The sequence below is a fragment of the Rhinatrema bivittatum genome, chromosome 5 (assembly GCF_901001135.1).
Source record: "Rhinatrema bivittatum chromosome 5, aRhiBiv1.1, whole genome shotgun sequence".
Taxonomy (NCBI): Eukaryota; Metazoa; Chordata; class Amphibia; order Gymnophiona; family Rhinatrematidae; genus Rhinatrema; species Rhinatrema bivittatum.
The window spans coordinates 211034713-211046928 of record NC_042619.1 but is presented as its reverse complement, the minus strand read 5'-3'; the positions used below and the strand labels follow the sequence as shown (position 1 = coordinate 211046928).

Here is a 12216-nt window from a genome sequence, read left to right as displayed (position 1 = left end):
AACCATTTTTCCTTATGTCTAGTTGATGACATATTTGCAGGCCAATACCATAGAGTCCACTCAGGCTAGCACACAGGTTAGCCCACGGTTGGACGCTCATCCATAACCTTTATGCAATAAGGGGATTAGTGCTTCCAAAATGCGTGCCCAACTCACCATGGAGCTAATAGTGCTCATCACATGTAAATACCATGTTGATGAGGCTATTAGCTATTACCCCTTCATGTAAAAAATAAATGTGCACAATACATTTATATTACATAATATAAAATACTGCTTTTCTGTAGTTTCTCCGACTTGATATCATAGCAATATTAAGTTGGAGGAACAGAAAACAGGAGTAACTAAAAAATAAACGTCTTTCTGGCAGTCAGGTTAGGAAAATGAATGCTCAATTAATGAGCATCCATTTTCCTAGCCCATGGCTGTGCACAGGTTAGGAAAATGGATGCTCGTAAAATTAAGCGTCCATTTTTCTAACCTGTGCACTGCTACCTCTCCTGGGTGCCCAATGCCATGGACATGCCAGGGACGCACAATTTATCCCTAGCATCTCCTTTTCAGCACAGCAGCTTATTTGTCTATTGCATTGAGCGCCCAGGAGAGGAGATTGTGTGCCTTAAAAAAAGTGCATCCAATTTGGATGCACGTTTTTAGCACGTCGGTACTGCATCGGCCTTTTGATGTATAAGTGCAGTATATGAATTAACATTCACTTGGTTTACACTTCAAGAAAAGAATTTATCCTTAAAATTATTTATTTTACTTGAACTAGGAACCGAATAAATATAAAAGTGGCATTCAAGAGCCGCTTTATGCATCCTGCTGAAGCTACTCTACTGCTTGTTCCTAACACCATGAATGGAGCAGGAGGTGCTACCATGGCTTTTTCTCTGAAGTCTCTAATCAACAAAATTGTGCCTGTTGTAAGTAAAATATGCATATCCCATATTAAGGGAGAATGGAAGAGGTGAATGTGTGCATGAAGCATTAAGAAAGAAACCGATGAATTATACATCAGAGGCTTTAAAGATTCTGATAGGGTTGACTAACTCATGAGTATGTTCTGCATTCTCTTAAAATATGAGAATCACAAGCTGGTTATTTAATCAGCCATTCTGCATTAGCTGCTGTTTTTCCCAGTCAAGCTAGACTCTTACAGTATTCTCTTTTCTTTCATCTCTTATACAAATTAGCCGAAGCCCCATATACTAGTGCCTCTACCATACTTACCCTGTCAATGTACAGTATACTCTATACCATTTCCTGTTGCAACTGTGCCACAGAGACATAATACAGTCCAATACTTTTCCTCTATGCTTCTGCAGCTGTCTCTAGATTAATCAGACACTACCTCCACTTGATTGCATGGGCAGAAGACATTTTTCTTCAGAGTTCATTCAGTGCCAGAGCATGTGGCTATAATAGCAATAGTGATACCTCGGTCTGTCTCATCCAAGGACTGTCCTCACTGTTTCTAAAGCATTTTGAGTCCCTCTAGGACTTCCATGTTGTAATATGTAGTGCTGCCACTTTGCTATTGGGATGGTCTTTGACATGGAGTGGGTTATATTGGAAGACTATTGCCAGCTTCAGTTGTAAGCAAATTCAGAAAATAGCATTCTTACCAAACACACTCAAACATATTTGCTTAAAGGTGAATTTTAAAAGGCAGGTGCATGCCAGAATCGGGAGATGGGTGGACATGTAGACACACACGTTCCGTTATGCAAATATCTCAAATCAGGAAAAAAAGGGCTGGAATGTAGGCGGGGCGGGGCCAAGAGATGTGCGCCTGTGTTCTTGATGCACACCCAGGAATATTTGAGCATAAAGTTACTTCTGCTATGTAGAAGGTGTAAATCTAAATTTTAAAAAATTCCAGGCATCTATGATGTGATGGAGGGGTCTGGGATAAATGCGGGGAGTGCAGGCTAAAGAACCAGGAGGGTTTGGAGGACCTAGCTGTGGACTGGGCAAACTGGTGGACGAACTGGTGAAAGTGATCATGGCGTGGACGCACGCCTGTTATAAAATTCCCTCACTTGCGCAACTCAAAACTAACATTATGGGGCTGTGCATGCACACTTTTAAATTAGGAGCGCACATACTTGCACCAGGGCTATTTTTTTTAATACACACGTTTATGCGCACACAATATAAAATTACTGAGTATCTGGCCACCTGACCATATTCACGTGTATATGTGGCCCCATGTACCCTTGTGAAAATTACAGTCCCTGGGCGTAGCAGGATACATGACTATACAGCTTGCACAGTTTTGTAATGTTCAAGTTTTCTTTTCAGGGGACGGTAAGATATGATTCACCATGCTACGTGCCTAAAGAAATTAACCTTTCTCTGTGTAATCCCTTGAAGACTGATGGACACTTCAGGTATTAGTTTTATTTTGTAAATCAGCTTAACCTGCCCTGTTTGATGTTCTTAACCATATTGCTAGCATACTCACTGTGTTTTTACTTACTGTAGGAGAATCTCTTAAACTGCATCATTTCAGTTAAACAAAAAAGTAGTTTCAACTCTAAAGAACCCTAGCTGTATGATTATAAAATCTTTATTTTTCATATCCACATGCAGAATGACAGATGTTCCAAGAAGAACAAGAGGAAATATTTTCTCTTTAAAATAACATTTCATATATATTTGGAGGGTAATTTTCAAACATCCTGCTTAACTTATGCTGTAAACACGTGCCTGTTAAGCCAGTTTTCAAAGTGGATTTATGCAAGTAAGTTTGCTTTGAAAATTATGCCAATCCAAAAATCCACGGATGGGGGTAACTAAACCAAATCACATCAAACAACATCAAAACAACCCACATCAAATGTTTTCCTATTTTTTTCTTTTTCTTTATGTCCTTTAAAACAAAAACTGGGTAATCAATATATTACTTCTTCTTGAAAACAAGAATCTCTTTTCACCAAAAATTTAATTAAGAGGAAAGTGGTTGTTTCATAAACTTTTCAAGGAACCATCCAGGTTATCCTCGTTATTGTTTTTAATCCCCCTAGATCTAATTTATTTTTTATCACCAAAAATTTTTTTTATCATTTTTTTTATATATATATAAAAATATTTGTGAAAAGTAAATCCTTGTCAAACAAAATGAGAACAGTTCGCCATTAGAATTTGCTTCTTATGTTTTCATTGTCCAAATAGACCGACGAAAAGTACCTAGCTTGATGTAGACTCTGGGACCTCAATTCGCAGATGTGTTTTTACCCAACGAGGCCAAGTTTCGAATAGATTCTTCATCAGGGGAAATCGCTTGCCCACCGCACATTCAGCTCTCCAGAGTTGTATCTCTGTAATCATATACTCACATTTCAAGATTTCAAGGTGCTCGCAGCGCTCTGCCTGTATCTTCCATGAAAAATGATGAACCTAAGTTCGCATTCTCAGCGTCCTCTTTTAAAGGGACCCCATCATGTGACATGTTGATGACGTCAATGAAAAACAGCCTATCCTTTATACCAGTCCTCAAAGTAGAGCAACGAAAACCAGTCAACCTGGTCATTTAATCCTGCAGGGGCTTCTGATTTTAATTTATAGATCCAAAATTGCTCCCTATAGTTCAACAAAGATGCTAGATCTCCAAACGGTGCACTGCTCTCCACGTTCTCAATCACAGTCCATTCAAGGTCAACAAAATCATGTCCCACTAAGTTGCGTTTGATGGAGCATAGGTCCAGAATAAACAATAGAGTATTATCGGCACCACGCTGGGACACTGCATTGAACTGATATCCTTAAACACAGCACAGAATTGATGGTTTTTCATATTTCCCAAATTATTACAAGCAAAGTAGGTACAATGATGATAAGTAAAGGAGAAAAATAGGTTTTAATTGAAACAACACCCACTATTAGTATTAAAATTGCAGCTTTGATTAATTGGAGTTCATGAACCTTTACTTGAGTTCTACATTTGGCTCCTGCCCAATAGAATTCCAAAGAGAAAGAAACCAAGTTAATTAATAGGTTTTCTTTCTCTTTTCAGCCTGTGTTCGCCTCCTGGCTACATTACCAAATTGTAGCATTCAGGCAAGATGAGAAATACACTTTTACATCCTCATTACTTAGTCTAAGTTTGTGTTTTGCATATGCTGTTGAAGTGTGTGGAGTTTTTCCAGAGCTGTAAATATTTGCATGACGGGAGCCGTGAACAGAAGTGCTGGAGTCTGTGGAACTAAATGCAGGAACATGCAATTTTGTTTTTAAAAGAATTCTGACAGACTATGGCAAAGTTTTGTTTCATTTTCCTTATGGACACTGCTGTGGGACAAAATTCAGACTGACTTCAGCCTGAATTTTCAAAGTGGCCTTGAAACCTTAGCAGGACCGCGTGTATCTTTGCTTGGCATGCGTGTGCACATTTATGCTTGCTGGGGGGTAATTTTCAAAAGCATTTATGTGCGTAACATTTGATTTTACATGCATAAATGGGCTTGCAATTCACCCCACGGACTGTACACATAAAAGTATGCACAAAAGTGATTTTGCTGTCTACACATGGAGGATTTCAGCCCCATATACCCCATCCTAGGGAGAGGAGTAAAATGTTCATGCGAATATGCACATAAATGAATTCCACACCCCAACTCTGCCCATGAGAATGCCTCTTTCAAGTAAGCATCACATGCAGGCATACTTTTACACGTACAATCCCGGGGCTATTTTCTAAATTGCATTTTAAACGTGGAAATACTTTTGAAACATACTGGGGTACATTTTCAAAAACAGCGCACGCGCGAACAAAAGTACGCTGGATTTTATAAGAAACACGCTTAGCCATGCGTATCTTATAAAATCCGGGGTCGGCGTGCGCAAGGGGGTGCACATTTGTGCAACCTGTGCGCGCCGAGCCCGGCGCGCGCTGCCTGTTCCCTCCGAGGCCGCTCCGAAATTGGAACGGCCTCGGAGGGAACTTTCCTTCCACCTCTCCTCACCTTCCCCTCCCTTCCCCTACCTAACCCACACCCCCAGCCCTATGTAACCCCTCCCCTACCTTTGTCGGCAGATTTACGTCTACCCGAGGCAGGTGTAAATCTGCGTGCGCCAGCAGGCTGCTGGCGCGCCATCACCCCGACCGGGGGCCTGGTCCGGAGGCCTCGACCATGCCCCTGGGCCGGCGCCACGCCTCCGTCATGCCTCCCGTCCCGCCCCACAATTCGCGCCGCCCACCCAACACGCCCCCGACACGCCCCCTTTGCGAAGCCCCGGGACTTACGTGCATCCCGGGGCTTGCGTGCGCCACCGAGCCTATGCAAAATAGGCTCGGCGCACGCAAAGGGCTTTTTTAAGGGTTACGCGCATAACTTATGCACGTAACCCTTTTAAAATCCGGCCCACTCTGAATATGAGCAGGTTTAATAAAATATTGCTGGCGTTCAGAGCTGATAGTGCATAACACTGTATTTTCATCTCCTTAAAACAAAAACACTGGTAAAAATGTTTGAAATATAGTTGGTGACAAAACCAAAATAATTGCTTTTCTCTCTTTTATATTTGGATGCGTTTGAGATTGTGGAGGAGCTGCTAGTGTAACTGAAAGTCTTTGAAAGCTGCTTCTCTGTATCCATTGATTCATGTGTGTGGATGTGCATGGGCAGCCTGAATGTAGTCCAAACAAAGAAACAGGATATGACCGTACTAAGTGGTGCACTCATTTTATTTGAAAAAGGTATACAAATATAAGAAGCAAAATACAGAAGAAAAGAGGCCAAGGGATAAGCAAAATTGGCAAACAATGGAGGCAGTACTTGCAAATCTATCTTATGCATATTAATGGTGAATATCCTGATAACCTGATTAGCTGGGGATCCCCAGCACAAGTTTGGGGGCCACTGATCTAAATAATGCTGCTGATTTCATAGGGGTGGTTTTATTTCTTTTAGCTGATGTTCTAAAATAGGCAACTCCGATCCTTGAATGCAACTACCAAGTCTGGTTTTCAGGATTTCTACAATGAAAATGAATGAGAGAAATTTTCATGTACTGCCTCTATTATATGCAAATATCTATCTAATGCATATTCATTGTGGATGTCCTGAAAACCAGACCTATTTGAGGCAATCGAGGACAGGAGTTACTTACCCCTGATCTGGAATGTAAGGGGAATAATTTTGAAAGCTATGCAGTTCCATGCGTATTTTTTTAGCCTCAGATTTTGCACACATTTTCAAAGGAGAGACATGCATATACTTCCCCTTTGAACATTGATGAAATAAAATGTGCTGGGAGAAATTTGCACCTCCTTTTTCTGTGGGTACGTTTTCCAGCCAAAACAACTTATGAAGTTTTGAAAATACAAAATTATGCTCGTTGTTGCCTCCCCAGACTTAACCCCATCCTGGGAGCACCTACAGGAATATGTGAGTAAATGTGTGCACATTGTGGAACAATGCATGTACATGTTTGCAGTTTTCCGATAACCATCCCGTGTTCAAGAGATGTCATGGAAGTTCCCTCCCAGGGAAGCAAGTAGAAGTCCAGAGGAGACCAATGATCTGAGTCAGCAGCAGTCTAAGGATGGCCTGACGAAGGCGATCCACCATGCTAGATGCCTGGGTGTAGTTATCACCCAATGCCATGGTCATTCCACATGGGTTGAGGGTCAGACCATGGCTGGGTGTTTCCAGAATATATCTAAAGGCTGGGACAGACCAAGGACTTTGGGGCCTTGGCATTGACTGAGAACCAAGGTGGATCAGAAATCAAGAGTAGTTGAGTAGCATTTTCATAGACAATAATTCAGGAGACTGTTTGAACCAGCAAAGATGTGTCAGGCAAGGGTTCATATCCAGCCTCCAATCTGTGGACACCCCCAAGGCTGGGCCAGTCAGCAGCCCCCATGGGTGTGGACAAACCCTGTCAAATAGACTAGATGGCAGCTACTAAAATGTTCCAAGATCAGCCTGAAGGTCTGAGCTCTGAGCTCCGATGATTGCAAGTTTGAGGTCTGCCGTTCATGACAGTTATCTGCATTCTCTGGGAAATACAGCCACTCATGTGGGTGACATCATCTGATGGTATCAACACAGACATCATTCCTGAAAAACTGTGGAAAAGCCGAGAAGCTTTTCCAGGCATTTGTGCCATTTTCTACTCAGCCACCCCTCTTGTCCATGGATGACATTGCTTCCTCATCCCATGATTGGGTCTCCTCAGTAGCCTCTTTTTTCCCTCTCCTTTCCAAGTAGTTTCCTTAGCTAGTTGTTTTTGGTTCTTGTTAGTTTTCTTGTCTTTTTTGTCACAAGCCATCAAGTCCCAAATTTTGGTATGGCTTGAATTGCAGCCTCAGTCAGCCTGCTTTTTTTGCCAGCTCAGAACAGGCAAAGGAACGGGAGACCCAGGAGACACTGGAACAGAGAGACTGGAACGCAGGAAGGCAAACTTGCTATCGCTAGGTGATCGACCCAAATGCCAAGGCAAGGAAATGATGTGAGGCACTTCCTTTTGTACAGGACTCGATCTGGGTGCGCTGCGGAGCTGGGACACACCCTTGGTCTTTTAAGAGGCCAATCAGTCCGCACGCGCGCGCCTAGGGGCGTGGCAGATGCCAAGAAGACGCTGAGTCCTGCCGTGAGGCCTGGCTGAAGCTGGGAGGTGAAGTGTCAGGGAATGCCGCCGCAGAATGCCGTGGCAGAGTGGAGCTGACGGCAGGTGCGAGGGAAGCCGACCCGGGACTGGCTGGCATGGAGGAAGGGTAAGTGGACCCGGGAGCAGGTTGGGCGCGAGCGGGACCAGCAATATAAATGCTTTCACTGCCCTAAATCCACCCCTGGAATGCTTGCCGCAAGTTTGGGGAAAGCATGTGTGTAATCAAGTTTCATGCAGGCTTTTCCCGTTGTAACTCCTAGGTTATTTTCAAAAGTCAGTTTACACACTTAAACCAGGGTGTATGCACGGAGATCCTTTTGAAAAGTACCCCCATAGGGACAAAGGAAGACCTATAAATAGGGAAAGAACATTTCAAGATGCTACAAGGGTTTATAACTGGGTATTTTGTGTGATGAAAAGAAACTGAATTTGTCTTTTTATAAATTATAACAACATGAGAGAAGATTTCATGTTACTGCCAGGGGGAAAATGATAAGTAACTGAGTCACTGCACCATCCCTTTGCAGCTCCGCCAGACGGCCATCTGCACCAGCAAGATCAGAATTATTTAGGATGCTCATTTTTCTTCATTACTTCAAAATTTTAAAAAGAAATCAATATAAGTGGAACACAACTTTTATAATTTACTGAAGTATATAAAACAACAAGCATGTTAACTAAACAGTTTATACCTAAGGAGTGTAATTTTCAATAGGGAATCTGCAGGTGAAACAGTGCCTTACCCACAGAAACAGCCCGGTTAAAAATTGTCTTACTGATATGAGCATAAAATTGCACACATGTGCTCTGTAAGTGCATAATTGTAAGCATTTGGGGGAGAAACATTCGGGGGGGGGGGGGGGGGGGGAGGGCAGAACCTGGGCAAAGTTTGCATTGACATAATTGAAAAATAACTTTCACACAACTGTGCACAGTGGCATATACATGCCTACATGGCCACGTGTAGTTTTACCATAGAATTTTATTACCTGCGCATATTACATGCATGTATCTCTACCCTACAACATACACACTTTATGTAGGCTTACATGCAAACACATGCAGGGCATCAAAACCATATACTTTTCCTATCTATTTTAAAAATAGATGGGTCTGATTTTCAAAAGCATTTCCTGCTTAAAATTAACTTTAACACATATAAACACAGCCTGAACTTCCCCCAAATTCGCCAAGACCTCCCACCCAACCAATAATGCACAATAAATATATTTAATAGCACTTATGCAGGATAATTAGCAGGTGTAAAATTACATGAGAAAGTTGGCAAATCTACATGCGTGTCTTTTAAAATAGCAACTTGCTCACATAACTTTGCCCTGCCCTGGAATGTTCCTAGACCGCATCTTTTTTATGCACTTATATGTGCATATGAAAGTGATAACACGTACATATTTTTTACTTTTATAAAATATTGATTACACTCGCAGAGGCTACTGACACGTGCATATGCACATTTTTTTGCTTGTAACGTTTTGAAAATTCATCCCTTTTCAGTTTTGAAAAATATGCATGGAAATTTCTACTAAAACCTTCTGTGCGTAAAGTAGCTAGGTCCTCCAGACTCCCCTGGTTTGAGAGCCTGTACTCCCTCCAGTTACCCAGACATTTTAAACTCCTCCGAAATGGCTCGATCTTTTTTTTTTAAACTTACATGCCATCCATAGCAGAAGTAAAGTTACATGGCAGGGGACCTTGGCAGGTGCGCATCTCTTGGCCAGGTCCTGATATGCCCATACCCTGCCCAGATCATGCCCATTCCCCGTCCCTTTTAAAAATCTTTTGAGATGTATAGTATAGCTGTGTTAGTATAGCTGTGTTTAAAAAAGGATTGGATAAGTTCTTGGAGGAGAAGTCCATTACCTGCTATTAAGTTCACTTAGAGAATAGCCACTGCCATTAGCAATGGTAACATGGAATAGACTTAGTTTTTGGGTACTTGCCAGGTTCTTATGGCCTGGATTGGCCACTGTTGGAAACAGGATGCTGGGCTTGATGGACCCTTGGTATGACCCAGTATGGCATTTTCTTATGTTCTTATGTTCTTATGTGAATGCTGCGGGATGTATCTGGGCAGCTTTTAAAATCTGTTTGGCGCATGCAAGCCCAACATATTCGGGCATCCTATAATTAATGTACATGCTGGGCTTTTAACATTCCCTTCATACTGAATAGATGATCTTGGGGGGGGGAGGGGCGGAGTCAGGGTGGAATCAGGATTTACACACATACTCTCGATTTTCAAAAGGTTGTATGTAAATCCACACTCAGAAAGTTACACCTGATCTCTATGATGGTAACTTTCAAACCAGCTCGATAGCACCCATTTGCGTGCATATGATAGCCCACGCTCAGGGATGCGGCCATTTTATAACATATGTTCACATATACACACGTTATAAAATAGCCTGTTCGCGTCACATGTGCGCTAAATATTAAGAGGATGCACGCATCTGCATGCAAATCCCGCTTCTACCGCATAAATTGGGGATTTTAAAAGGGGCGCATGCTGATGCCATTCCCAGTTTTACCAATTCATCCCCAGTTTGCCCAGTTAAGAGGTAGGTCGTCCAAACCCCCCCTAGTTATAGCCTTCACACCCCATAAGTAACCGAAACTTTATTGGCACCTACTAGCTAATTTATAATCCTTATTTATGTGCCTATCTGTAAACCGTTGTGATGGTATACTACTAAACGACGGTATAGAAAAGTTTTTAAATAAATAAATAAATAAATAAATAAATAAGTTAGCCCCGATCCTTAAAACTCCAAGTTTTGTTGATTTTTTTATTTCACGCCCCAAAATGCCCATTCCCTGCCCAGACCATGCCCATGCCCCATCTCTTTTTGAAATCTTTGGAGATGTGGGCACTGGGGGAGATATAAGCGTGTCCGGGCAGCTTTTAAAATCTGCTCAGTACGCCCAAGCCCTACTTATTCACTCATCCCCTATGAGCTTTCAACCTTTTCATAATTTATTTATCTCATCATTTATGTTATGCTCAGGCTTGTGAACCCTTGGCCGACAGGAGGATGGTATACCTTTCGGAAGATCCGTAGGTTCTCTCGTCGGGTGGCAAGGCAGAGCAGAAGATGGGACCAGCTGACCCTCGGCACTGGAGACTGAGGCGAATGCGGAGGCGGATGAAGAGATGAGAAGAGGAGCTGTGTCTTCACCATTGGAAGTCTGTGATCCCCCCAGGAGGAGTCCGTAGGGACTCAGACCGCTGGGACTTAGGTGGACCTATGAGAGGTCAAGGTATCGGTGCAAGGGCTGACTGGAGCTTCGCCCTGGAAGCCCGCAGTCCCCCCGGGAGGAGCCCGTAGGGACCCGGACCGTTGGGACTTAGGCGGGCCCTTGGAGACGGTAGTCTAGAAGGAGTCCTAGGTCAAGTGCCAGAGGGTCGTCGCTCACCAGTCCGAGGTCACACACCGAGGGATCACCACTTGCCAGTCCGAAGTCACACCCCAGAGAATCACCGCTTGCCAATCCGAAGTCACACACCAGAGAATCACTGTAAGCCAATCCGAAGTCAGGAACCGGGAACACCAAGACGTAATAGGAACAAAGATCCAAAGCTCAAGGAACTCACCGAAGCAAGCAGACTAGACAGCGCTGGAGGACGTTGCCAAGTCACTGAATGAGCAGAGGAAGCCTCCCTTTATACTTCCCCTGCTCAGGCTGATCAAGAACAGGTGAAGCTGGTTAAAGGGATCAGGTCCCTTTAAATCTGTAAAGGAGTCGCTGCCTCGCGCCTAAGGATGGCGGCGGCCATCTTTGATTTCCCCCGCAGAGGAGAGACGCCGCTGGACGCTGCGAGGGGGGAGCAGGGACGGCGCCCTCTGCAGCGAGCAGCACCAAGGGCCGCCCCGGAGCGATGGCCCAAGTCAGTGCCTTCCCCCGGGGCTCCCGCGGTGGGGGAGCACCGCGGGCAATGTAGGGGGCCGCAGTCGTGGTCTGCCACGGCCGCGGAACACAACAATTTATTTATGAGTGCTAATCCTGTACCCCGTTATGAGCTAGCGATTCTCACATGGAATGATGGTATATAAAACTCTCAAATAAATAAATAAATAAATGGGCTTAATGGGCTTTTAAAATTCACCTCTATGTGTGCCTGCGCCAAGGGGGTTGGGGGCCATGCACACCTACAAACTTTCAAAACTGTGAAAATTCTATCTAATATCAGCAGGTAAATAGTATCCACAGACTTTGAAATTACCCTCATAAAAGCCCCCAGATATATGCAGGCTATTATAAAATGACCCCTTTAAGGGACAATTTTCAAATTTGCCCGCATTGGTGCAAAGTCCATGGCACTTTAAGCCATGGGCTTTACACCAACTTTCAGAAGGAAAGTACAGGCATACATTCTTTTGAAAACTATCCTGGGAAAAAGTATCCACAGAGATTTATTTGTTAACATTTTACCTCCTGGCAGATCAGCGCAGTGGAAATACGGACATCTAGGTACCCAGTGCTGAAAAGCAGTGCTAAGCTCCTAGCTTTGTTTCTCTGCTTTTTCTCCGCCAACAGTGCCACACACTTTTTAGACCCCTATATTTAGGCTTT

At 43.4% G+C, this 12216-nt stretch overlaps 1 protein-coding gene across 1 annotated transcript in view; it reads left to right on the top strand.

Moving 5' to 3' along the window:
• The window catches only part of CFAP47 (cilia and flagella associated protein 47), a 1765744-nt gene that overhangs the window by 764807 nt on the left and 988721 nt on the right, over positions 1–12216 (top strand). The window contains exons 38-39 of the mRNA XM_029603108.1: positions 776–926; positions 2308–2396. Coding sequence (XP_029458968.1) covers positions 776–926; positions 2308–2396 — 240 coding nt within the window. The remainder of the gene's footprint in view (positions 1–775; positions 927–2307; positions 2397–12216) is intronic.